The 27,997-nt window shown below is 42.4% G+C and overlaps 1 protein-coding gene across 2 annotated transcripts; it reads right to left on the bottom strand.

Annotated features, from left to right (window-relative positions):
- On the bottom strand, positions 1–26,217 carry MEIOC (meiosis specific with coiled-coil domain). Of its 2 annotated transcripts, none has more exons than XM_048829762.2 (8): positions 26,019–26,217; positions 24,665–24,793; positions 19,368–19,528; positions 16,385–16,489; positions 9,586–11,461; positions 5,295–5,429; positions 2,318–2,498; positions 1–1,719 (listed from the first exon to the last, which is right to left on the bottom strand). In XM_048829762.2, the coding sequence occupies exons 1-8, from the start codon at positions 26,022–26,024 to the stop codon at positions 1,490–1,492; spliced, it is 2,823 nt and encodes a 940-aa protein (XP_048685719.1). In that variant the 5' UTR covers positions 26,025–26,217; the 3' UTR covers positions 1–1,489. The 2 variants fall into 2 exon arrangements, with proteins under 2 accessions (XP_048685719.1, XP_048685722.1); XM_048829765.2 differs by having other exon boundaries at positions 9,586–9,682; positions 26,019–26,213.
- Between the last annotated feature and the right edge of the window lie 1,780 nt (positions 26,218–27,997).

Genomic DNA, 27,997 nt, shown 5'->3' on the forward strand with positions numbered 1-27,997 from the left:
TTTTCAACTAAAGCTACTTTATTTCTTACCAGACTAAATTCAGTACAATATTTGTTTTCATAACATCCAACATGTCTTACGTCAAACTTAACCAGTCTTTGTGCAGTGACTACTGTGGTATGATGTTGTATTTTATTTTGCTGCCCCTATGCAATTAATTTTGGCAGTACTGTAAGTCATATCAATGATCAAAATAGTTCTACTACAGTCTATCCTGCGTTCTCAATCAGTTTCTCTCTCACGTCATCCAAAGACAATTTATGTGGTGTGATTACACTTTTTGCATACGAGGATTTCTAAAACTAAGAAGAACACCGATATTTAAAGTATCAGTGAATCTAGCCAAGGATAGCTCAATAAATTTAATCCACACATTATAGTTTAACTCATGCTAGAATTGTTAAAACCCAAGATCTCCTGAGCCACATAATATCAACATTTCATATTAAGGAATAAATTATTCACATTCAATACAAAGATATTAAGAGATAAGAAACACAGAAAAAGCCAAGCATTCAATAGCTTTCAAAAATACAGAAGCAAAACTAATAAATTTAACAAAATATATGCTAACCAATCTCAAACCAAACTAGCTAAAGAGTAACTTTAAAAAAAAAAATACATTTCAGAACCTCGTGATACCCTCTTTAAAAGTATTAAGCCAAGGGTATAAGAACAATACTCATTATTTCAGCTACTTTGCAGCTTTTTAAGATTCAGATTGTGTAAATGTAATGTTTTGATTACACTTAAATATTTTAAAACAGAGATATAATTTTTTTTAAAGAATATGCACAAATGATTTGAACAAGTTTTACCTTCACTACATTGCATGGTTTCACAATGGCAGTTTTATAATATCACTAATTTAGGAGAATCTGGTGCATTTCCTTTCATAAATTTAGATTCTAAAATTTCAAATTCATAAATATGTCAATATTTTAAATATTTAATTTTTACATTAATACTGGGTATGTTTAGCATTGCTTTCCTCCTGTTTCCAGGTATTAGTTTGATAAGGAAAACCTTTTTACATCACAATCAAAACTTGTCGGTTACTAGACTGCAGCCTATGGTGGGTTACAGTCACTGAGATTCATTATTTGAAAACATGTTTATTAAGGCAAACCTAAATGAAACTTATCACTTAGAAGAATTTCACACTGGTGCTTACCTGCACTGCAGAGTGGCAGTTAAAAATAATCATATTACTTAAAGGAACAAATCTGACTAGATAATGTATTGCTGAAGCTGCTAGTATAACCTATTAGTTCAGTGGGTTTGTCTCCAATTAGTTAGAAATTGGACCTTTTTTTTTTTTTTTTTTTTTTTGAGAAGCTGAACTTGCTTCATTCAGGTATTAACTTTAAATTTGGAAGAAAATCAATTAATTTCTCAAGCTTTAAGAGTTCGTTTAAAATAGTCACAGTATACTGTGTCTTGCCAGATCCACACTGCAAATTTTACTCTTGCATGGGTGAACATTTAATTAGTGTTTGTTTGTTTCACCTCTCTGGTTCAAGAGGTTGCTGCTGTTCATATTTTCACATGCTTTATCTTCAGACTGTACCATCTCCTGAAAAGCTTTCTCCACATCTACTTGTCCAGCTATAGTGGTAGTTTTTGGCAAGGTCATCTGAAGTGCACACCAAAGGGTAGTACGTGCTTTGCGTGTTGCTATACTCATCTCTTTAATTGCCAAAGCGAGAGCAAAAACATCTGTGGGGAAGAAAAAGGTATTACACGTCCACTAAATATTGTTAATAGACACCATGAGAAATTTTTTTCACTGAGATTAGATGAACTCCTGAGGAACACTCAGAACCCTGTATTGCTGCCCTATGAGGATGGGTTGAAACTCCCTTTTGAGTCTATCAATATAGCGCCTTAAATCAGCAAGTGGGAGTGGCACAAATGATTTTAGGCACTTAGACCCAGATCCTCAAAGGTACTTTGGCACCTAACTCCTGATGCCTAAATACCTTTGAAACTGGGCCTCTGGTACTAGAGTGATAAGTTCAATATAGAAACCTCTTGCTTAGCTGCATAAACTTGCTACTTATATCTACCTCCTGCTGACCTCTTATAAATTGATTACATTTACCTACTGTTCAAAAAATTTTACTCTACATTCCTAGCTAAAAGGAATCAGTTTAAACCATTGAAAAATTCTGCCATATTTCCTGAGTCAAAAACTCAAATCAAAGTCTCTCAATAAAAATTAAAAAATAAAATAAAGCACTATTTCCTATTATGGAATTATGATAGATTTAGGCTTATTCTGCTACAACAGGAGACTGTAGAAGGACATTTATACCTCTGTCATCTTGGCATCTCGGAGCTCCTTGCCTTTGCCGATTTGAAGCATTTACAATTTCATCCTTCCTACGTGACTGCACTATATGAATTACCTCCAGATGTTTATCAAGAGCAGTGGAGATATTAGCATGAAGGGGAGAACTGCGAAGACGTTCCATTTTTCCAAGTAAAGTCACGACCTAATGAACATTTTATATCTGTTATAGATCATGTTGTCTTCATCTAGACTTAAGTGAAAATTAAACTGAAGTAGAATAGAGATGAATATCATCCTGCTACAAAATGGTATGCTTTGGAAATAGGTAAAATCCTTACCTGTAATTTTATCTTCTCCAAACAAGAAGCCAAACAGTGCTTGGTTTGGGGATAGTAAAAAAAAAAAACAATACTCATGGGCTTTTCTGCCAAGATTTTCAAAATTAACTAGTGATTTTGGGTGCCTCAATGTTTGTGTACTCAACTTGGAATACCTTTAAAAAGGGACTGATTTTCAGACAGTGTCTCAATCAGGCACCCAAAAAATTACCAGTCACTTTTGAAAATCTTAGCCTTTGCCTTCATTCCACACTTCGGAGCGGACACAAGCTTGGATTTCCCCCCACCCCTCAAGGTGAATGCCAGCTCCTCCTGTTAAGCACACTTGTGGCCCTACAGCTTCCCTGAGAACTTACAGCTCTAGCTGAGAAGACATACTTTAAGACTAAGAACCATGTTAGTAAAGTGTCAAGGCTGAAATTTGTTTAAAAACAATTGAAATGCTTTGCTAAATGCAATGGTTGAGATTTTCAGGTCAGTGTGGACTATTTAGCAATTCTTCTTCCATTAGTAATTGAAGAGATAAGCGTTCTAAAACCGTACTGTTTTTGAAAATCTCAAACATTTTCTCTCCTAGGTCCACCTTTGAAATGTGGAACAAAGCTGGAAAAATCCCTCAGCTGTGGAAGAAGCTCCTTACCACACTTCGGTTTATAGAGTTTTACAAAACTACCAATTATGTGTTTTCCTATCACCAATGAGCAAGACTGAGTGTAATAGCATTCTTTTAAAAATATATAAATAAAATAAAATTAAAATAAAAAAAGCCAGTACCCTTCCTTTATTATTTCAATTTTGGTAGCACCTATTATATGTTAAGTGTTTTCCAAATACAGGAGTTATGGTCCCTACCCCAAGAAAGCTCAATCTAAAAAAGACAAGAACACATAATGGTAAGGGAGTGGGGGAAGCATACATCTTAATTTAAAAAACAAACAAAAACCTACAGAAACCATCGCCAGCAGTCCCTTCCAGCCAGTCACTATCAATTCTCTGCATTTTATTTTTAAAATTATAAACTGCTTGCCCTCAATTCTCAGCTATGTTCAATCCAGAGGCACCAGAACAGCGAGGGCCAGGGGGCCATGGTCCCCCCACTTTTTACTGGCCATAAGGACGAGCCACGGGGGGGGAGGAGGCGGGATCTTGGGGGAAGGGGCAGTGTGAGGGCTCAGGGAGAAGGTGCAGGGCCTCGAGGCAGCACAAGGACAGGGCCTTGGGGAGAAAGGACGGTGCTGGGGGGATGGGGCTACAGTTGGGCACTGGTGGCCCCCCATTGTTAGGAAGCTTCCGATGCCCCTGCTTCAATCCATCCACTCACCAGCCACAGAAAACCTGCCTATCCATTCAGCATCTATTATTCTTATTCAATTCAATGATTTTTCAGCCCCCCAACTCTCTAAAAAATGTTCTTATCCCTTATTCCATCACAACCACTATATTTTTAACCATTGTGTACACATATATAAAACCTGTAAGCACCAAGCAGTGTGTTATTTTAAGTATTTGAGCTTATTTTCTAATGACTTTTTGCAGTTCAAAACAAGAAGTGATCCTACTAAACGAAACATAAGCAACGCAACCAGACTGTAGGATGGCTGACTTCTACTTATTGATCCTGGTGTTCTAGCAAAATCCTAAACTGGGCATTTACATGCGGTCCACCTATGCTTCTCCTCTACTTAATTCCCTTCATATCCCAAATTGTTGGGCAGTTGGGCCGTAAATCGGTCTATAAATGGATACATCATGTTCCACCCCACTGGAAACTACAGTGTTATGTCAGGTGAATTGAGTTGTACTACTTTAAAACATTCTGGGGTATGAAACTGTAAAATGGTGATAGTACATTTTAAAATCAGTTTTACTTCTTGAAATGAAGAAAAGGAGATCATTTGACTATGACAGTATCTATTCCATTAACATTTTCTAATAATCCCATTACATAACAGCAGTAAAAACAGTAAACAATACTGTTTCATTAGCAGAATAAAGTATGAAAAAGACAATACCATTCCAGTAGGATTTAGATTTAAATTGGAATGCTGTGTGCTACATTGGCCGTCTTTGGGAAAGGATATAGTACAGGGCAATGATACCAACCCTGAAGAATCATAGAACATCAGGGTTGGGAGGGACCTCAGGAGGTCATCTAGTCCAAACCCCTACTCAAAGCACGACCAATCGCCAACTAAACCATCCCAGCCAGGATAATCTAAATTATGCTAGATATTAAAGGATTTGGACTTTTTTGTAATGATGAATCTGAAGTGACCTAACATTACGAAAGGGATTCATACAGGTGACAGAACTTACAGTGGTAAGCGGGTGGTGGGAGAGTCAAAAACTAGGACAGAACATACCTGTGAGGCAGGTAGATGTAATGTAAGGAACTGGGGCAGAACACCTTCACACAAAGAGTAAAATAAAATCAGTTGCTAGGGACAGTGGGAACCATTCCACAGTAATAATTCAAAGGTACAGGAGAACAGATGTGCTGCCACTTCTTAAGTTTATATATTTACGAGTTTTGTAGTTTATTTCAAGATATCCTAACTTTACTTAATTGTAAAGAATACATGTTTCATGAGGACTACCACTTATGACAAGTATATAAAGTAATTAACATAATTTTATGCCATTACTACTAGTCAACTCACTCTGGCTTGTTCACGTAGCTGATCCACAATTAAGCGATCAACTCTCGATGGATTTGATGTCAGCCTTGGAATTGGAGTGTTGTTAGTACTGGAAACCTTTTTCCCTGGGTAGTTCTTGGCAAGAGCAGATTCAGTCTGAGAAAAAATAGGACTTAGTTGTCTTGTGATGTTAATGAAGTGTGTTGTCTAATTATTCTTGTAGGGAACAATAATAAACTCTTTCCCCTAGGAAGCTTTTTTCCTAAAAATTCTTAAAAAAAAAAAGTAGGTGCTGAAATGGATATAGTTGTAGAAATCATGTGGCTTGAAAATTGCTAGTTTGGGCTCGCACTCAGTCTGCTCAATAAGCAGACACTTAACACCGGATCACTAGCTCCCAAAGTGGATTTGGCAATCCTCTGTCATTTAAAGGGAATAAGCTACCCATTCACTTCAAAGGAGCTTCTAGAATGACTGTATTTAAACTAACTATTTAGGGCTAGGTTTCAGAGGAACAGCCGTGTTAGTCTGTATTTGCAAAAAGAAAAGGAGTACTTGTGGCACCTTAGAGACTAACCAATTTATTTGAGCATGAGCTTTCGTGAGCTACATCTGATGAAGTGAGCTGTAGCTCACGAAAGCTCATGCTCAAATAAATTGGTTAGTCTCTAAGGTGCCACAAGTACTCCTTTTCTATTTAGGGCTAGCTCCACAAAAAGGACTCAGGATTGCAATCTCTAACATTTAGGTGACCTGTTGCCTCGAGGAATCCATAGCTCTGAGTCAGACACCCAGACTCCTGAACATGCGTGGGGAGTTAAATCCCTAAGAATGGGATTCACAGAAGCCAGCAAGCTGATTGGAGAGCTGCCTAAACTAGCCAGCAGGAAATGCCAAGGAGAGGGGTAGGGTCTAAGCCCTCCTCCTCAAGGGAGTTAGGTACCTAACTCTAGGGTAGTTACCTAATTATCTCCCGAGTTTGCTTTTTCCCAAAAGGAGTGAGGAAGAGAAGGGGATTGTTGTCATGCCCCCTCTTATAATCTAGTACTTAGGACACTCCTCCAGAATGTTGGAAACCCAGGTTCAAGCCCCCACTCTGTTTAATTCCAAAATTTGAACTTGAACCCAGGTCTTCCACCGCCTAAGTTAGAGTGCCCTGACCACCAAACTATAGGATATTCTGAGCCCTCTCAATCTCTCAAGTATTTTATACAATGTGGAACAGCTTTAAATATTCATAGGAGCATGGACTGGAATCTGGGTCTCCCAGGTGACCGCCCTGAACACTGGGCTGTAGTCATTCTCTATCCCAATATTTAAGTGCCAGGGGGACTTTACTGGCAGAAACGTAGGCACCTACAGAGTTAGGCAGCAGCTAAGCTGGGTTTTGAGGATTTAAATTTTGGACTTAGATGTCAAAATCCCTTTGTGGTTCTAGCCCTCACTGTAAAATTTTTATCCTCAAACTAGGAGCACTGGACACTAGTTTTGCCAACAGTATGCATCGCAGTATCAAGAACCCATTTTCATAACTGCACTTTCTTTTGATAAAATGGATAGGGCTGATTCATGCATATTTTAATATTGATTAAATTAATTTCCAGACAAAATAACTACTTCAAGATAGAGCTATGGTTAGAGTACATATCAGTAATTTCAGATAAAATACATTACAGGGGTGTTGCAATGATCCCCAAATCAAGTGTTGTTAACAAAGAAATTCAAGAAGTAAGGTTAAACTTGTAAGAAACCTAAATTTAAGGTACAAAAGTGCAGAATTAGAGCACTTTCTTAACTCTTCCTTGTAGAGGCACCATGCAATAACTGTAGGATTAAGGCATGTTAATGTTTGTGGTCCCAGATTAAATTAATGGTGTCACAATAGGACAGAATAAAGATTATTGGGTGCCCTAACTGCATTTCCTGTTTGGATTTTTTCAAGTTTAAACTTTACCTCAAATTTCCTGGGTTAACAATAGTTGTTTTTTGGATAACACCATCCCTGCAATGTACTTTATGTTGAATTAATTGTATGCATCTCAACCTTAATTCCATTTTAACAGTTTTTGTCTGGAATTTCCTTATTTTTTATTTCAAAATTTCATATATGAATATTAAACAAAACACTCAGGGAGAACATTACCATGCGATTTTAATGATTTGAAAATATGAAATTTTTCAAACCAAGTTTTTTTTGGTTTAACTTTTAATGACCAGATTCACCAATATACTGTGGCCATTTTATGCCTCTCTGGAGCAGCACAAAGCAGCCACAGCATACTGGCCAGATAAGCTAGGTTTACAATTGCTTTGTTTCACCAACGCAGCCTGAGCGTATACACCCCAATTTACCACTTCTGCCTGTTCTCCAAATTCCCACCCCTCCCCGGAGCCTCTCTACACTGCTCTGCAGACACACAAAAACTTAGTTTCCCTCTTCCTCCTGCACTTTCAGCATTCCCTCACCACACATGCACAGACACACTGCTCCCTTTGTCTGTCTGTCTCTCTCTCACACACACACACAAAACCACTAGTTCTTCCTCCCTCCTGCTCTTTAGCAAATGTGGTGCAACAATGAGATTTTGAAAATAAGTGTTTGGGATTAATGGTAATTTTTATCAATATTTTTCGTAAGTTCTTTTCTTTCAACAGAGACTGGAGTTTCCTCACAAAAAACTCAGGAAGAACTGCTCTTTCAACATGGCCAGAGGCCCATTGTTTCCCATTAGCTAAACTTCCCTAATGGAAGATGGCGGCTCCCTATGGTGTCAGATGGTGAAGAGGAACAAGTTTAACTGAGAGGTTTCAGAGGGGTAGCCGTGTTAGTCTGTATCAGCAAAAACAATGAGGAGTCCTTGTGGCACCTTAGAGACTAACAAATTCATTGGGCATAAACTTTTGTGGGCTAAAACCCTGTCTGAATAGTAACATTCAAAAACCAGTAGGAGAGCACTTCAATCTCCCTGGATACTCAACAGACTTAAAAGTGGCCATTCTTCAACAAAAAAACTTCAACGAGAAACTGTAGAACTGGAATTAATTTGCAAACTTGACACCATCAAATTATGCCTGAATAAAGACTTGGAGTGGCTGGGTCACTACAAAAAATAATTTTCCTCTGTTGATACTCACCCCTTCTTGTCAACTGTTGGGAATGGGCCACTTCCACCTTGACTGAACTGGCCCCGTTAGCACTGACCCCCGACTGGTAAGGCAACTCCCATCCTTTCCATGTGCTGTAATACACACACACACACACCCCCCTGCCTACTGTATTTTTCACTCCATGCATCTGAAGAAGTGGGTTTAGCTTACGAAAGCTTATCACACAAGTTTAACTGTTTTTTCTAGAGACAGCCTGTGGCTTTAATCCCACTGAGAACAACCGGAAATGGCAGCCATTATGGGAATGTCTACACAACGTTTTGGAGCACGCAAGAGTGAGCCTCCTAGCTCATGTCGGCAGGTTCAGGCTACGGGGCTTGCATTAGCGCTCTAAAAACAGTTGTGCAGACAGCACTTTTAAGTTATGGCTCAGGCTGGAGCTCTGGCTCTGAAGCCCAGCCCCCTGCCTAGGCTGGGCTTCAGAGCCCGAGCTCCAGCCTGACCCATAACTTAAAAGTGCTGTCTGCACAGCTAAATGCTGTGTAAACATACCTTAGAAAGAAGGCAGATTTTTCTGGAATTCTCTGTAGAAGAACGTTATTCTTCAGCCTTTGTTAAAGGGCAAAATTTTATTTATGAAAAATGACAAAAAAAGTTACTTCTAATCCTAAATAAGTCCTCAAATACAGCCTATGCCCCAGATTCCAGTGAGTTTAACTGTAAGAGAAATTTGAAAAGTCTGCTATTCCATTATAAAGACTGTTAGGGAATTAAAAAAAAAAGTCTGACACCAGTTGTTAAATTTCTTAAAGGATCCATTTTAAAATTAACTCCTAACCCAATTAATGGAAATACTTGTCAATTCTCTGGAAATTCATTGTACACTCAAAACAGTAAGTGCTGCAGTTTTGGTGAAGATACATATGAAAAATATAATATAAGAGAAGTTGAACCCTGGTTTAAGTGCAAAACTCAATTCAAGCTTAACTATGGAGCTGCAGCCAACATACATAATCACAGATATCAAGATTTCACTTCTTATTTCCTGTTTTCAGGAAAAAGCTAAATTTACAGAAAAAGCTAATTTTCTCCCTAAATCCCCATTTTAGGACTTCATCACTTTCAAACCTTAACACATTAACGGTCTAGATTTAAACTTGCTATCTACAGAAGACAGAGATAGTCATGTCATAGTTATTATTACCTTTTTTCTTTCCTTTTCCAACGCTCTCCATTGTTCATAACATTCTTCCAGTCTAATATGAAGTTCACTGGCAGGCCCACTACGAGTTTTAATTGGTCTTTGAAAGCCAAATGTTGGTACAAAACCAGAGAAAGAACCATCACCATACATCATATCATTAAAATAAGGATATAAATGACTTAAATCATCATAAGAAAACAAATCATAGGAATCCATCAGTGGAACAACTGAATGGCCAAATGGATGTGTGGATCGCAATGGAAAGCCATTTGAACCAAGTTGTTGAAAGTTATGATTGTGTCTTAAATCGCCCATCATATAATTGTTTGAAAAGCAGGAAGCCTGTGTGCGATTTACACGGCTACTGACAATATTACTATCTCCACTTCCCTGTCTGTGGCTATTAAAGTGACCATGAGACTCCAACAGATCCTGGTATGTGTTCTGTGGCAATCCATCTAAATGTTTTTGTCCTTCCTCAGGATCATAATGTCCACTTTGTGGCTTAGCTTGGAAGTTGTGTTTGTTCAAATTTTCAGTGATCCCATATTGTTGAGCTGAATAGTTCTCACAAAAACCGTTTGACTGCTTAATTTTTTTATCAGTAATTGATTCAAAGAGACTCTCTTCTCCAACCTTAGTTAGTCCTTCCATACGATTAGCAGGCTGAATTCGTTCTGCAGTGTTATATCCAAAATCAAAACTAGAAAATGCTGAAGGATTTTCTTGGCAGAATTTCTGAAACAAGTTACTATTTAAAGTTAAATTTGAAGATGACAATTGAGAAAAATCATTAGAATTATTGGAACCTTTTGGAGTAGCAGACAGATGGTTACTCAACTTCATCAAGGTGCTTGGATTCTGGTACAGGACAGAAGTATTGTTTTTAGTTTGAATATTCATCCAAGTTGGCCTTGCACTAGTGCCTGCTGAAGTGGTTGCTGAGTTTGATAATAAAGTCAGTGATTTAAAATATTCAGAATTCTGGGGATCAGATTTGGGAAAGAGCTGTTTTTCCGTGGCATTTGCAAAATCACTAGTCCCTGGACAAGCTGCATGAGATTTTAGTCCATACTCAGATTTTAACCCAAAGTCAGTGATAAATGAAGGTTCATTTGCAAATTGCTTTTCTGACAAGAGTCCTGAAGTTTTAGAAAATGTAAAGTTCTGCTGATCTGGAATTGTATCTTCAATTTTTTTCTGAATTGCTGGCTTAACTTGAAATAGGTTAGTGTAGGTATCTGTATCTACAGCTGGTGCTTCAGGTATTCCATTTGTTAATTTTTTACTATCTTGGACACTGAAGTTTGTACTCTTATTATGCTTTGCTTTACTGGGATGAGAATATTCTGGGTATCTACAATAATCTGCAGTTTCACTGTATCTGTTAATTTGTGGAAGAAACATTTCTGCCCGCTTTTGATGCAACTGTACTTCAGGTCCTTTGGAACACACTTTATCTCTTCCATATGAATAAATATCTGCTCCTGATTCTTTTATTACTTCTGAAAAACCAGTTTGTGGTATAAAAGAGTTTTTGATATATGAATAGCTTTGTAATGGAGGTGTTTTAGCATTCTCATTGGTCTGCATGTTGTAACAGCTGCCATGATCATTCCTAGAAGGGTACAACCATTGCTCTTCAAGGTCCATGCTAGTAAACCCATGATAAAGTTCATCTATTTTCTGTTGTGATGCGAGATTGCCACTGTGCAAGCACGTTTTTTCAGCAGCAGATACGGATTCACCACTATAAAAAACCTGTTGAGAGATGGCTGCAACTACAGGCCTTTTTGATTCTGACAACAGGTCATGGTGGTCCGCAAATCTGGTTGTGTTCACAGGCCATACTGACTTTAAATTTGAGGAGCAGGTCCTAGAAGAAGTAAACATCATGTATTTACAATTCTGTCCTCTGTATTCCTCCCAAGGAGCAGGGGAAAGAGATAGAAGATCTCTCTTCTCTTAGATCCCACCATTTCCCCCATATTTTATACATTCTATATCCCAATATACTATCATAACCACTATCATTCTTTTATCATCTACTCAACATTCCCTTTAAACTGAAGGGCTGCTTCCAACTGGTGCACAATTCCCTCAAAGTGCTAGGTTGTGTCAATGCAGCAATATATACATATATCACACTGGAGAAAGATTTACCATCTGACGCTGTTCAAATGGAAATAAAGTACTAACAGATCCTGATACTCTATGACCATTGTATTTATTTTAACTTGCAAAATAACACCCAAACCACCACAAGACCCCCAAATCCATCTTTCAGTACTCAGAACATAAGGCTTCTCTGTACCATCTTGATTATATCTTCAGGAGTGCTTGTACTTTACATTACCTTGCTATGTCCTATAGGCAAATCAAACCACTGAGCATAAATGAAGGAATCTGAATGAGCCAGCACACTAACTTTGGCTGCTTATGTGGAGTAACACATATAGAAAAAAAAAGACGACTTGAGGCGCAAGTGGTGTTCTCGTCCATCGTCCCCGTCGAAGGAAAAGGCCGGGCTAGGGACCGTCGAATCGTGGAAGTCAACGAATGGCTACGCAGGTGGTGTTGGAGAGAAGGCTTTGGATTCTTTGACCATGGGATGGTGTTCCATGAAGGAGGAGTGCTGGGCAGAGACGGGCTCCACCTAACGAAGAGAGGGAAGAGCATCTTTGCGAGCAGCCTGGCTAACCTAGTGAGGAGGGCTTTAAACTAGGTTCACCAGGGGAAGGAGACCAAAGCCCTGAGGTAAGTGGGCAAGCAGGATACCGGGAGGAAACACAGGCAGGAACGTCTGGGAGGGGAGGGCTCCTACCTCATACTGAGAATGAGGGGCGATCAGCACGTTATCTCAAGTGCCTATATACAAATGCACAAAGCCTTGGAAACAAGCAGGGAGAACTGGAGGTCCTGGTGATGTCAGGGAATTATGACGTGATTGGAATAACAGAGACTTGGTGGGATAACTCACATGACTGGAGTATTGTCATGGATGGTTACAGACTATTCAGGAAGGACAGGCAGGGCAGAAAAGGTGGGGGAGTAACACTGTATGTAAGGGAGCAGTATGACTGCTCAGAGCTCCGGTATGAAACTGCAGAAAAACCTGAGTGTCTCTGGATTAAGTTTAGAAGTGTGAGCAACAAGAGTGATGTAGTGATGGGAGTCTGCTATAGACCACTGGACCAGGGCGATGAGGTGGATGACGCTTTCTTCCAGCAACTTGCAGAAGCTACTAGATCGCACATCCTGGTTCTCATGGGCAACTTTAATCATCCTGATATCTGCTGGGAGAGCACTACAGCGGTGCACAAACAATCCAGGAAGATTTTGGAAAATGCAGAGGACAATTTCCTGGTGCAAGTGCTGGAGGAGCCAACTAGGGGGAGAGCTTTTCTTGACCTGCTGCTCACAAACTGGGAAGAATTAGTAGGGGAAGCAAAAGTGGATGGGAATCTGGGAGGCAGTGACCATGAGTTGGTCGAGTTCAGGATCCTGACACAGGGAAGAAAGATAAGCAGCAGAATACGGACCCTGGACTTCAGGAAAGCAGACTTCGACTCCCTCAGGGAACTGATGGGTAGGATCCCCTGGGGGAATAACATGAGGGGGAAAGGAGTCCAGGAGAGCTGGCTGTATTTCAAGGAATCCCTATTGAGGTTACAGGGACAAACCATCCCGATGAGTCGAAAGAATAGTAAATATGGCAGGCGACCAGCTTGGCTTAACAGTGAAATCCTTGCAGATCTTAAACATAAAAAAGAAGCTTACAAGAAGTGGAAGATTGGACAAATGACCAGGGAAGAGTATAAAAATATTGCTCGGGCATGTAGGAATGAAATCAGGAGGGCCAAATCGCACCTGGAGCTGCAGCTAGCCAGAGATGTCAAGAGTAACAAGAAGGGTTTCTTCAGGTATGTTGGCAACAAGAAGAAAGCCAAGGAAAGTGTGGGCCCCTTACTGAATGAGGGAGGCAACCTAGTGACAGAGGATGTGCAAAAAGCTAATGTACTCAATGCTTTTTTTGCCTCTGTCTTCACTAACAAGGTCAGCTCCCAGACTGCTGCGCTGGGCAACACAGCATGGGGAGTACGTGGCCAGCCCTCTGTGGAGAAAGAAGTGGTTGGGGACTATTTAGAAAAGCTGGACGAGCACAAGTCCATGGGACCGGATGCGCTGCATCCGAGAGTGCTGAAGGAACTGGCGGCTGTGATTGCAGAGCCATTGGCCATTATCTTTGAAATCTCGTGGCAATCGGGGGAAGTCCCGGACGACTGGAAAAAGGTTAATGTAGTGCCAATCTTTAAAAAAGGGAAGAAGGAGGATCCTGGGAACTACAGGCCAGTCAGCCTCACCTCAGTCCCCGGAAAAATCATGGAGCAGGTCCTCAAGCAATCAATCCTGAAGCACTTACACGAGAGGAAAGTGATCAGGAACAGTCAGCATGGATTCACCAAGGGAAGGTCATGCCTGACCAATCTAATCACCTTCTATGATGAGATTACTGGTTCTGTGGATGAAGGGAAAGCAGTGGATGTATTGTTTCTTGACTTTAGCAAAGCTTTTGACACGGTCTCCCACAGTATTCTTGCCAGCAAGTTAAAGAAGTATGGGCTGGATGAATGCACTATAAAGTGGGTAGAAAGTTGGCTAGATTGTGGGGCTCAACGGGTAGTGATCAATGGCTCCATGTCTAGTTGGCAGCCGGTATCAAGTGGAGTGCCCCAAGGGTCGGTCCTGGGGCCGGTTTTGTTCAATATCTTCATAAATGATCTGAAGGATGGTGTGGATTGCACTCTCAGCAAATTTGCGGATGATACTAAACTAGGAGGAGTGGTAGATACGGTGGCAGGTAGGGATAGGATACAGAGAGACCTAGACAAATTGGAGGATTGGGCCAAAAGAAATCTGATGAGGTTCAACAAGGACAAGTGTAGGGTCCTGCACTTAAGACGGAAGAATCCAATGCACCGCTACAGACTAGGGACCGAATGGCTAGGCAGCAGTTCTGCAGAAAAGGACCTAGGGGTGACAGTGGACGAGAAGCTGGATATGAGTCAGCAGAGTGCCCTTGTTGCCAAGAAGGCCAATGGCATTTTGGGATGTATAAGTAGGGGCATAGCCAGCAGATAGAGGGACATGATCGTTCCCCTCTATTCGACATTGGTGAGGCCTCACCTGGAGTACCGGGTCCAGTTTTGGGCCCCACACTACAAGAAGGATGTGGAAAAAATGGAGAGAGTCCAGCGAAGGGCAACAAAAGTCATTAGGGGTCTGGAACACATGACTTATGAGGAGAGGCTGAGGGAACTGGGATTGTTTAGTCTGCGGAAGAGAAGAATGAGGAGGGATTTGATAGCTGCTTTCAACTACATGAGAGGTGGTTCCAAAGAGGATGGTTCTAGACTATTCTCAGTGGTAGAAGATGACAGGACAAGGAGTAATGGTCTCAAGTTGCAGTGGGGGAGGTTTAGGTTGGATATTAGCAAAAACTTTTTCACTAGGAGGGTGGTGAAACACTGGAATGCGTTACCTAGGGAAGTGGTAGAATCTCCTTCCTTAGAAGTTTTTAAGGTCAGGCTTGACAAAGCCCTGGCTGGGATGATTTAATTGGGGATTGGTCCTGCTTTTGAGCAGGGGGTTGGACTAGATGACCTCCTGATGTCCCTTCCAACCTGATATTCTATGATTCTAAGTCTGCTTATTACTTTACAGATTAAAGACTAGAATTACACCTAAAACTCATTAAACCATGTAGGAAGACCACAAAATTGACACTGAAAAAAGAGCTCCACTTCCAATTGTACTTTATGTAAATTCTTCTTTACTTGGAGGTCTTTCAATCAAGGGTGAATCTTATTCTAAGATATGCTTAGGTTTAACCAAACATCATTGGGCTAGATGCAGGAATCACTGGGTTAAATTCTTTGGCCTGTGTTATGCAGATCAGAGAGGAAGGATGGTGCAGTGGTTCAGACGCTAGTCTAAGACTCTGGAGATCTGTGTTCAATTTCCTGCTCCACCACAGATGTCCTGTGTGCCCTTTGGCAAGTCTTTTAATCTCACTGAGTCTCAGTTCCCCCATCTGTAACATGGGAATAATATCTCCTTCACAGCATTGTTGCAAGGATAAATACTTTAAAGATTGTGAGGCGCTCAGATGGGGGCCTTAGAATAAGATTAGAAGAAGAGACCATTATGATATCTATGAAGCATTAATTGGAAAGCTAGGTAATAACCAAATTCTGCATAGGCAGTACTAAAAGGAATATTTTATGCTCTACAGTTTGCAGGTAGGATTTTTCTCCATCTTCTCAAATATTAATGAAAAATAATTTATTGAAAAAAATATTATACCTGCTTGTTTTGAGCATTTCATTTAACTGAAAAAAAAAAATGATAAAATTCTAACCTGAAATTTAAATAAATTCTGGTGCAGAAAATTAGCACAAGGCTGTAGGATTCAATGGAATAAGTTTATAATATTTGCATAAGCCATTTCCAGAATGCCATGAAAAGGAATTGGTATTTACAGCACTTGCTACAAAGCAAGTGAAAAATCTAAAAGGAGTATTTGAATAGCTGGTCAAAAACGCGTATCGCTTTTAGTAAGGTCACCCATCTTTTAGTAGGGTTTGAAATAGGTTGTAGAAGTTGCAAGCTTCCCCCCAGGACCAGTAGATGCAGAAATGGCTATTGAAACAAACAAGGGAAAAAGGAAAGAAAATGCTTCTGCAAAGGGGGGGGGGAGGGAGAAAGATTAGTAGTCCATGTACAGCAATATACTAACCCCTCAGCAAAATACGGCTGTGATTTATCTTGTTCTTCCAAGATGTTAGATACAAGTCCATATAAGTCTGTTTCACTACCATAATCATTTCTTTCCGTTTGAATCCTGAAAAAAATCATATACATTAGGATAATTACCTCCTTTGAATTCGCTCTTTAAAAGGCTCAGTGAAAATCTCAAATATGGCCACTAGATACTACTCATTTTACAGTCTTTATGTTTCTTTATTCTAAAATTGGTGTGTAAACAAAATGAATCTATGTTGTGTAGAGCAAAAATAGGGTGTACTGACACAGGGTCTGCTCCCGAAACTTGTGAACACCTTCAACGGAACTGAGTTTACTCAACACTTTACAATATTGGGCTCAGCATGTAAAAACAAACTGTCTTTACATAAAAAAACCCCCAAACTAACAGGTCTATCAATGTCCGTCTTTGTTGCATGTGTAATTGCCAATACAGTGTCTCTCAGCCCGGATCTAGGTGTTCAGGCACCCCATGCACTGTATTGTATTAATTTAGGTACGTAAAGGAAAGGCTCCTCAGAAGCCAGCAAACTAAGCAGGGAGACACGTAAGATAGCCAGGAGTGAAATGCGAAGGAGAGGGACAGGGAGCGGAGAGGGGCTTAGGCACTGATCTAGTGCGCATAGCTGATAAGCCAAAGGTTGATGCCTCAATCCACTTGAGATCCTCAGCTATGAACAGTCTTCTGGATTTAGGTAGCTAAGCAAGTTCAGCTGCTTAAGTAGTCCATGCCCTAGCAGTTGTGGGTGGAGCCCTCCTTCGGGGAGGGTAGCTCCCGACTCTGCCCTCTCCTCCCATCCCTGCTGCAGCCGGAGCCCCAAGACACCCCTCTTTGGCCAGAGGAGCCCCGGGCCAGCTGGAGCCCTGAGCCCGCCTACCCCCTATAGCCAGAGGAGCCCCCAGCCACACCGTGCCTCCCCAGACCCCAAACCGCCTTATTGGAAAAGCTCTTCTTTCGTCTCTCTTCCGGAAGAAGAACCTGAGTGTTTGATATGCACTATGCAGGTTCCGGGCGGCTGAGGAGGAGTCCAAGGAGATTACTTATGAACCCAGGACACTGAACAGCAGATACTGCCTCCTCAGCTGCCCCGGAACCTGCATGGAGCATAATAAGCAGCAAAAACTTCTCCCATCCAACCTGCAACCGGCATCCTGCCCTGGCCTATTATACCCACCACCTATGCTAGCAGTTGAAACATCATCTCTCCCTTCACCTCCTGCTCACACCCGATACCACTTACACTTGCCCTATGCGTCCTCCAGCTGTCCTTTGTGCAGGTACCGTGCTGCTCACCCACCTAATGGCGACCTGCCCTCTTGCTATGTCTGACAGGTATCAGATCTTAGAACTATTCAAAGTAGAGCCCTGCAACCTGATGGGATTGCAGATAGGCACCTGCTGGGATGTTCAAAAGCATCTAAGCAGGTCAGGTGCTAATTCCCTTTAAAATCAAGGGAGTCAGACACCTAACATGCTTCTTTAGGCACCTAAGACCTTTGAAAAGCAATACAGGCTAATTCACTTGTGGGTGAATATCAAAGTGTTAAGTGTATTAGTATGTATTCAAACTAATTCACTTGAATGCTAATCAAAAGAGATGCTAATGTTTTGTATTCACTTATCTGTAACCGGTTGTCTGCCATTACATTACATTTACATTGCATACACCCTGTAATTACATTTACATTTTGTATACCCCTATAATTATATAACCCTAGATGAAAGTGAATGTTAGTATGAGAATGTATTCCGCTGTTGAATTCATGAAAACTAGTGAAATACTCTATTGTTTGCTATTACAAACAATTGCATTTGTGTATAACGCTGTAACCAAATTACTCAAAGAAATCTTGTAAAATGCTAATGAAGCACTGTAACTGGAAATGCTAATTACAAAGCAAGTGGCCATTGTGTGAGTAAAAACACTTATCAGATTGTTGTCTGGAGAAGAAGCTATAAGTACCGATTCAAAAGAAGATCCTCCATTTCTGGACTGTTTGGATTCTAAGAGGGCAGAACTACTTAACATGAAGGTGGAGAGTTATTTTGGGTAGTCCTGAAAAGATTTTGGGGAAACTGGCAGATTACTACATCTATGCTATCATTTTGTATTTAACTCACCTGTTACTAAATTTTATCTGCTTTAACTTCTCAATAACTCATTCTTTTTTCTTAGCTAATAAACCTATAGTTAGTTTACTATAGAATTGGCTGCCAGTGTAAGATCTAGAGTATCAATTGATCTGGGGGTGACTGGTCCTTTGGGACTGGGAGAAGCCTGATGTGGTGTGATTTTTGGTTTATGTGACCATAGGCGCCAACATCTCCTGGCGCCGGTGGGTGCTCATGCCCCCCCACCCCGACTCCACCCCAGCCCCCATTCCAATCCCTTCCCCAAAGTCCCTGCCCCAACTCCGCCCCCTCCCTGCCCCTACTGGACTCCTTCCCCAGCCCCGCCTCTTCCCCCCTCCCTCCCACAGCTTGTTATGCTGCGAAATGATGTGATGGCCTGCTCGGGAGAGGAGGCAGAGGTGAGCTGGGGCGGGGAGCTTGGCTGCCGGTAGGTGCAGAGCACCCATCAATTTTTTCCCCATGGGTATTCCGCGGAGTCAGCACCTATGTATGTGACCATTATCACTAAATTCAGTTTGTCTGGATGACAAGAAAGGCTGGAGAGTCTAAGGGGACTGTCGGTGACTCTATGGTAAGACTAGTCTAGTGATCCAGTTCACATTTGTTACTATCTTGGTGAAATCTAATAGAATATACCACCAGTTTGGGGTGTCTGCTCTTGTTTTCTGAAAGTCTGCCCTAAGATAGGCACTCACAGTGGTGAGCCACTCAAGACAGTATGACAAAGTCCCTTTGAAAGTTTTACCCTAAATCAAACAAAAAAAATATTCCCTTTAAGAAGTAGATGCTCATTCTGCCAGGATGACTTATTAAAATAACATACCTGTTCTTTACACTAATCTGAGAAACAGCAGATTGTTTAATATCATCTCCATATGTAGACCATGGTGCATATAAGAGAGAAGAGTCAACAGAAGTTGAATATTCTGATGATGTAGAAAGTGAAGAACTGTATGTTTGATGTAGGTCTACATTGTCTTCATTCTATATTTTAAATGCAATAAAATAACGGATTAATATAATATAAACTTGTAATTTATTTCACTGTACAATGCTGTAACTGGGTTCATGCTGGGGGGGGGCGCAAGGGTGAGGTTGTGAACAGTTCAATTAGTTTAAAAACGGACACTAATAACAGAAAATTATTCTAGAACAATTAAATGACATTGACCGTAGCTCAGGACATTTTCACACAGCAGAGTGAAATTCACTCTTTGCCAGCCCAAAGACTATGTACTACCTTCTATCAGTCTTATTATTATTGGGATTCAATAGATAAGTTCTTTACCTGTTTTGCTAATAAATTGTTAAACCCGAGAATTTTACAGGTATAACTAATTCCACATTGTGCTGGACAATGGAAACAGACTGTGTTACACTCTCGTTCCTAGTCAGTTTCAGTTTAATGGTTCTCCTACAACAGCAGGATGCTTCAATGTTCTGGTTGTAAACACTGCAGACAAGTGTTTACATTTAAAAAAAACAACACACATTTTCACAGAATTTTCTTAATATATGAAAACACAAACATTTTGTAAAATTTATTTTGATAAACACACTACTTTTGGAGCCCAAAATACCTGCACATTCCTTTACACTATATATGTTTATAGGCACTCCTCTAGCTGATCTCACACCTTATCCAATGGCTGGAAGTTGAAGCTAGACAAATTCAGACTAGAAAAAGGCATAAATTTTTAACAGGGAGTATTGAGATTCTGTACCAATTTACCAAGCGGTGTGACAGGTTCTTCATCACTGAATTTTAAAATCAAGATTAGATGTTTTTCTAAAAGATATACTCGAGGAATTATTTTGGAAAAGTTCTATGGCTCATGTTATGCAGGAAATAAGACTACAATGATTACAATGGTCCCTTCTAGCCTTGGAATCTATGACTTAAATCTTGAACCTAAGACTCTTTTAGGCAAAATTCTTAAGGGGGGCATGGAACTAACTGAAAGACAAGACAGCTGGTGTAAATATTTCCAAAGAATGCAGAGAACTATCTAGAAAAGAAACAGAACTTCTATTTGAAAAGATTAAGCTACAATAAATCCCCCAACTTTGAAATCACCTGTTTTTCCAACCACACTATCTTGCTTCACAGCTAAATAAAGAGTAACTTATAATGTCTACCTCAAGTTCCTCTCTTCACCACTGTTGGAACCACATTCTGGTTCCCCTAGGTCTGGATTTTATCCTCTCTCGTTCACCAAAACTGCCCTCATCAATGTTTCTATCTTTTTCTGGTCAAATATCAAGGGCTATACTCTAACTTCACCCTTCTTGACTTGCTTACTGCTTTTGATCATACCTTCCTCCTTGAGCTCTTTGTTTCCTTTTTTGACTGTCCTCTCTTGTTCTCCTACTTCTCAAATTGTTTCTTTGGTAGGTCCTCCAACACCTAAATCACTCTTTGTGACACTCTCAGTCTTTGGCACCCCAGCCTCTTTTCCCTTTACACTTACTATCTAGGTGAAATCAGTACTCAAAAATAACGAGCCATCCTTGTGGCACCTTAGAGACAAACAAATTTATTTTGGCATAAGCTTTCATGGGTTAGAACCCACTTCATCAGATGCATGGGGTGAAAATACAGGAGCAGATATAAATACATGAAAGGATGGGGGTTGCTTAACCAAGTGTGAGGTCAGTCTAAGAAGATAAATCAATTAACAGCAGGATACCAAGGGAGGAAAAATAACTTTTGAAGTGGTAAGAGAGTGGCCCATTACAGACAGTTGACAAGAAGGTGTGAGTAACAATAGGGAGAAATTAGTATTGGGGAAATTAAGTTTAGGTTTTGTAATGACCCAACCACTCCCAGTCTCTATTCAGACCTAATCTGATGGTATCCAGTTTGCAAATTAATTTCAGTTCTCCAGCTTCATGCTGGAGTCTGGTTTTGAAGTTTTTTTGTTTAAGAATGGTCACTCAATAACAGACCTAAAAGTGGCCAGAGAGACTGAAGTGTTCTCCTACTGGTTTTTGAATGTTATGATTCCTGATGTCAGATGTGTCCATTTATTCTTAATTGATTTATCTTGTTAGACTGACCTCACACTTGGTAAAGCAACCCCCATCCTTCCATGTATTTATACCTGCTCCTGTATTTTCACGCCATGCATCTGATGAAGTGGGTTCTAACCCACAAAAGCTTATGCCCAAATAAATTTGTTAGTCTCTAAGGTGCCACAAGGACTCCTCAATATTTTTGCTGATACAGATTAACACGGCTACCACTCTGAAATCAGTACTCAAAGTTTCAACTATCATCTTTATGATGATGACTCAAAGATCTACCTTCACACTCCTGGCCTGTTTCCCTTCAACCAATCCTGCATCTTAACATATCTGATATCTCCTTCTGCATGTCTTGCTGTTAACTTAAACTTAATATGGCTAAGTTGAAATCCTGATTCTTCCTCCAACATCTTTTTCACTCATAACATTCTCTGTCACTATTAACACCACCCACCTTACCCATCTGTCAGCTTTCCACACAAACATGTCTGGGCCTTCTTCCACACTGCGCAGTACATATGGAACACTCAATCTGAGCTACTTGTATGTCCATTGCACCCTCCTCCTCCTGATTTTTTCTCAAGACCCACTTTGGCTATGATGTATATGAGGAAGCAGCCAACTAATGACAGATAAAGATGCAGGATAGGGATAATTTATCATTCTCTATTCATCATATTTTTTAAAAATACAAATATATTTCAATTGTATATATGGCTATATTTCTTCCTCCACCCTTGTATATCACTTGTTTTCTTAGAAATAGAGACTATAGGCTAAATCCACAAATGTACTTAGGCATTGCAATCCCTATCCCCATGGCACCTTGGCTCTCCATACAACACATAGGAAGAGTTAGGAGCCTAAGGAAGAAATCCCAGAAGACAGTAAGTTTAGCAGAAAGCCACCTAAACTAGCCAGGAGTGAAATGCAAAAGAAAGGCTGGGGCTAGGCCCCCCCATCAGATATCAGGGACTTAACTGCCATTGATTGGGACCTCTAGGCATCTGACTGACAGGCTAGAGTGAGACACCTATTTCCACTCAGGATTCTCAACTATGAACCCTCTTCTAGAGTTACGATACCTAAGCCAGCTCAGCCCACACCCTAGTAGACAAAACCCAGACATTTATCATGAAAAACAAGAGAACTACTCTCTCATAGCAGATAGCATGGAAATTAGGGCAGTTATGTAGGAGACCTGGGTTCAAGTCCCTACTCTGCCTGATTTGGAGCAGGAACTTGTACCCAGGTCATCCACATCTAAGATGAGCGCCCTAACCAGTATCCAAATCAGTCTCACACAGGTGCAATCAATGAATTATTTATACAAAGTGGAGCAGCTCAAAGGAGACTGAGACAGACCCATTCCAAAAAACCCATGAGGTTGGTGGCTAGGGCACTCACTTATGGTATGGGAGACCTGGGTTCAACTCCCTCCTCCAAATCTGGCAGAGCAGGGTCTTACAAAAATGTTTCCCACAGCCTCAGTAAGTGCTCTAAACACAAGGCATGGGGATATACCAAAAATTCCTAAGCTGACTGCCTTTAGTAACAAGTTTTATGCATGCCCTGAGAACACCTATGGGATCAGGCCCCATTGACAGGGTAGGTGGGGAATACCTAATTTGAGAATCCCACTTTAGGGCTGCTGGGGATTCAGCAAGGGCTCTGTGCAGTTTGTTAGCTACAGAGCTGCATCAGAATTTAAGTGGCTGTGAGCTTGCCTATAGGTGGTAACTTACACTGCAAGGTAAGCCCAGGGCCAGTGGGACTCAAGCCATGTGACCCATGTTAGGGAACCCTAACCTTGAGTGTCTAAATTGTATTTTAATCCAATGTTAAGACTTTTGTAATCCATGTTCAAACCTAGGGCTCTGGCAATCACATTGCAGCACACAGGCCAGAGTAACCATACCCAAGAGTCCCTAGTGCCCACTCCCCCTGAAATGTGACAACTCTATCCCTAGGACTATGGTGCACTATGGGAAAATTTTACTATCCCTCTTCTCCCCCCGCGGTGTTATCAGGAAGCAGCTTGCTTTGCAAAAGGCTTAATCAGTTCACTCTTCATTGCAAGCTCAGGAGGCTGACTGTGTGCTTGCAGATCAGTGATCAGAAAAGAATGGGTTGCACTGACCTGAGCTGCTGCCATTTGCAAAGGTGGGGGTCAGAGGGTGGTTTCCATTTGCAACAGTGTGGAGGGTAGATTGTTGGGATAGAGAGAACTAAGAAAGATGTCCCATGGAAATATGGGATACTTCTAGCTGACTCCCAGGTTCTGAGTCAAGCAGGGCTACATCTACCATGCAAAGCAATAGGGCTCAGACCCTGGGTCCCAGCTTAACTTGAGCTTGGGCCCTCCAGCTCTGGGCTAGTGTAACTGCAGTGTAGAAACAGGAGGGTTAGGCTAGAGCTTGGGCTTACGTTGCAGTTCAGACATACCATGGGACTTTAGGTAAATATGGGGTTAGGCAGCAGCTCAGTGGTTCTGAGAACGTTGGATTTAAGTGTTTAAAGAGGCAGTAGGGTACCTAAGTACCTCTATGGATCTAGCCCTATGTTTTCATAATGCAATGGGGAGCTGCTCTTGACTGGGGTCATTGGGTACTACTGCTATATAAATAAGTAATAATAAACCAAGCTTCTTTTAAATCACCACAAATTATAGGCCTAATATATCAGACAACAGAAAAAGAATTAATAGGGAGCTCATGTGTGTTATTCTAAAGTACAGTTCTCAAACTGAAGTATCTTTTTGGGGGGAATTCTCTCTGTTTTATATATTTTTGACAATTAAGGGAAAGGTCGCGGATTACATCCCTTTCTTTTTGGAAGGGAAAGAAGGGGAATAGAAGAATGAATATAAACTGAAAATAGCTGTCATCTTCCATTGTTGCCACCATAAAGAAAAAACTTCACTTGAGTACCACCCTTTCAAATAAAGAGTTAGTATGAAGCACACACTCAAACAAAACTAAACTGTTTATACTGTGCTGTCCATGCAGCTGTATTTAACAATAGTTGCGGGTGTTTCTTTGTGAAAACAAATGCCTGTAAAATGTAAATTTATTTAGAAATAAGTAGCTGAACCTGTAATTTGTAGCAATCATAGAACGAGCTGGAGCCTGTCATGATAACACTATTGAATACATCAGTTAGCCTTCCACTGGTTTCTGCGCTGCTCCAGCAGCGATTGGTGCCTCTGAATGCAACTTTAGGCTATGTATAAAAAGAATGGGGTAGAAAGACACAATTACACATTAACCTAAGTAAAGATTTTAATTTTACTCTGATGTCAAACTGTTTAACTCTTTTCAGAGTAACAGCCATGTTAGTCTGTATTCACAAAAAGAAAAGGAGTACTTGTGGCACCTTAGAGACTAACTAGTTAGTCTCTAAGGTGCCACAAGTACTCCTTTTCTTTTTGTTTAACTCTTCTAAATTTGCCTGCAGATTCTGTCCAGGTGGTTTTCAGCAAATTGTTCACCTGAGAAGAAGAATAAAACCCTTTTATATACTAATGGTCCAAATTAATCCTTCCCTTAATTTAATGGGCTAGACCCTTGACTAAGCATGAAGACTGGATAGAGGGATTGAGGGAGGGGGCCATTACAAAACTGGCTTCTGCACTCTCCGACTCATGGGCCACCTGCATGCCAGGCTGTTCACCCACCATACTTTCGAACACCTTGAAAGCTCTAAATTATGCCACCTGCCAAAAGCCCCCAGGAGCCTTTTGGGGTTGACTTGGCTGAAGCCTACTTCAGCCAAGTCCTAACCTGGTCCTAACCTGGAGATTGCCAGGTGTAAGGAAGCCAGACACTGCCCTTTCAACAGCAACAAGAGGGTGGCACAGGCACCACTACACCATCTCTATGCTGCCAGAAGATCCCCTAGTCTGAGTGATCTTCCCACTGCCAGTTATATATCAGACTAGACTTTTTAAGACCTGAGCACCCCCAGTCCGACCATAAATCATAGTGAGAGCGGTGCGTGGGGACCTCTTTGGAAAATCAGGCCCAGACCAACCTTAAGTCACTCTGTGTCAACAGCAGGTGGCTGCATGTGGGGCAGCAGCTCTCCCACAGCTCATTGCTAGGGCTGGGAACGGGGGAGAGGCTTGCAGGCGTGGGACAATGGCATCTCCTGACCGGCAGGTTGGGCCCCCCGGGCTGGAGAACGGTTGGGGCAGGCAAGGGGCTTAGCTACCCAAGCCCACCAAAGGCACCTGGGTACCACCGGCCAACCTGTCTGTGAGAGGGTCGCTATGAGGGACATATCACCGCCTCGCCAGGGGGCACAGACCCACTTCGGGCTCTGCCCCTCCAGCCCCACATGCCTACACCTAGTACCCGCCCCGCTCCCGGCGGCTCAGCTCCCCCCTTACCCCGCCCTACCCCATCCATTCCCTGACTCCTTCCTCCCGGCCCCCTTTTCCCCTCACCTCCATGGGCGGCCGGCCGGCGAAGGGTCGGACCCCGACTATAATGGCACCTGGGGCACGCAGGGGCGGCTGAGCGGCGGGATCCCCCCCATGCCCGGAGCCGCCGACGCTCTCCTCTGCCGGGCTGAGGAAGGCGCTGAGCGGCCGTTACCCCTCACACCACAGCGCGGGAGGGGCCAATCTCGAGCGCGGACTACACCAGAGGATTGGCCACCCTCACCTAGCCAATGACAAACCGCCTGACTCCCTCGAGGCGCTAACGCCTCGTGATGCCCTATCCCACGAGGGCATTGACCTCCCGAAAGCCAATAGGAGATTCACTTGGAGCCCCGCGACGGCCGCCACTTAACCAATGAGGAATCGCCTCGCACGCCGTTCCCACCAACACGCGCATCACGAGCCGACTCATTCCCCCTACTCTATCCCAGTTGATCTCGTGACCTCCAGTCTCTGATTGGCTACCTTCCAGCCAATGGGAAATCGTCAAATGATTTGTTTACCAGGAGATTAGTTAGGGACGGTTACAGCCGCTGCAGCCCCTTCCCGCTCAAAAACAGGGTAGATGCTCATTGGATCTGGGAACAGAAGGGTTTAGAAACCCAACAGCGTGATTGGCTAACGGGTCAGGAGGGGGAAGCAGAGGTCACCTTTGGCTAGGGCTTTTCTACATTGCAATTTGTGCACAGTCCGCACAAAGACACTGCCCCGCCCCCACATCATAGACTCTCAGAGCTGGAAGGGACCGTCAGGAGGTGTCTAGGCCATCCCCCTGCTCAAAGCTGGACCAATCCCCAATTTGAGCCCCAAATCCCCCAAGGGCCCCCTCAAGGATTGAGCTCACAACCCTGGGTTTAGCAGGCCAATGCTCAAACCACTGAGCGATCCCTCCCCTCCTCCTGACCCCGCACAATAGTCTCTACCTTGCCCCTGCCCACCACTGCCCCCCTCACACCAGGCACTGCCCTGCCCCGCCCCCGCCACTGACCCCACACAACAGTCTCTACCTTGCCCCCACCCGCCACTGACCCCACACACCAGGCACTGCCCTGCTCCCGTCACTGACCCTGCACACCAGGCACTGTCCTACCGCCACCCGTCAGTGACCCCACAAACCAGGCACTGCCCTGCCCCTGTCAGTAACCTAGGGTTGCCAAGGGAGTCTCCAGGAATTAAAGCTCAATCTTTAATTAAAGATTATGTCATATGATGAAACCTCCAGGAATAGTACAACTGAAACTGGCAACCCTACAGTGACCCCACACACTGGGGTACTGCCCTGTCCCCCCCCCCCATCAGTGACCCTACACACCAGGCACTGCCCTGCCTGCTGCTCCATCAGTGATCCCACATGCCAAGGCAGTTCTCTGCCCACGACCCCGTCAGTGACCCCACACACCGGGGCATTCCCCTACTCACCAGCCCTACATGAGGGCAGTGCCCTACCCCCCATACCAAAGTGACCCACACACACCAGGGCACTGATCTGCACTTCTAAAGGGGATAGCAGCTTCTGCAAAGGGTTCAGAGAAAGGGCTACACTTCCTCCACCTCACCCCGAAGTTGCCAACTGCACCGTTCCAAAGGAAAGCAGAAGGGTACCCTTTCTCTTTCCACTGACCAGAGAGTGGCCCCAGTGGTCCTGGTGTTCCATCGATGCCTTCCTTAGTTGTGGCCCATTGTGGTGGCCACCTACTGAGACTAAGCCTACGGCTGCCCCATCTCCCATGTATTCAGGTGCCATTTTTTCTGAGGTGTTTGGAAGTAGGCTGGCTTCAAAAGAACGGGGCGGGGAGGGGCCTGGGGGCGTGGCAGTGGGAACACCAGTGAAGAGGATACTCTTGGGACCCAGTTTTCCAAACATCATTGTCTTTATTGGACCTAGTGTTGCCAACTCTTGCTATTATATTGCAAGTCTTGCCATTTGGGGCATTTTTAAAAAAAACACTTCCTGGAGTCAGGTGATTATATGAGACTCTCGG

The sequence above is a fragment of the Caretta caretta genome, chromosome 27, assembly GCF_965140235.1.
Source record: "Caretta caretta isolate rCarCar2 chromosome 27, rCarCar1.hap1, whole genome shotgun sequence".
In the NCBI taxonomy this organism is placed as follows: Eukaryota; Metazoa; Chordata; order Testudines; family Cheloniidae; genus Caretta; species Caretta caretta.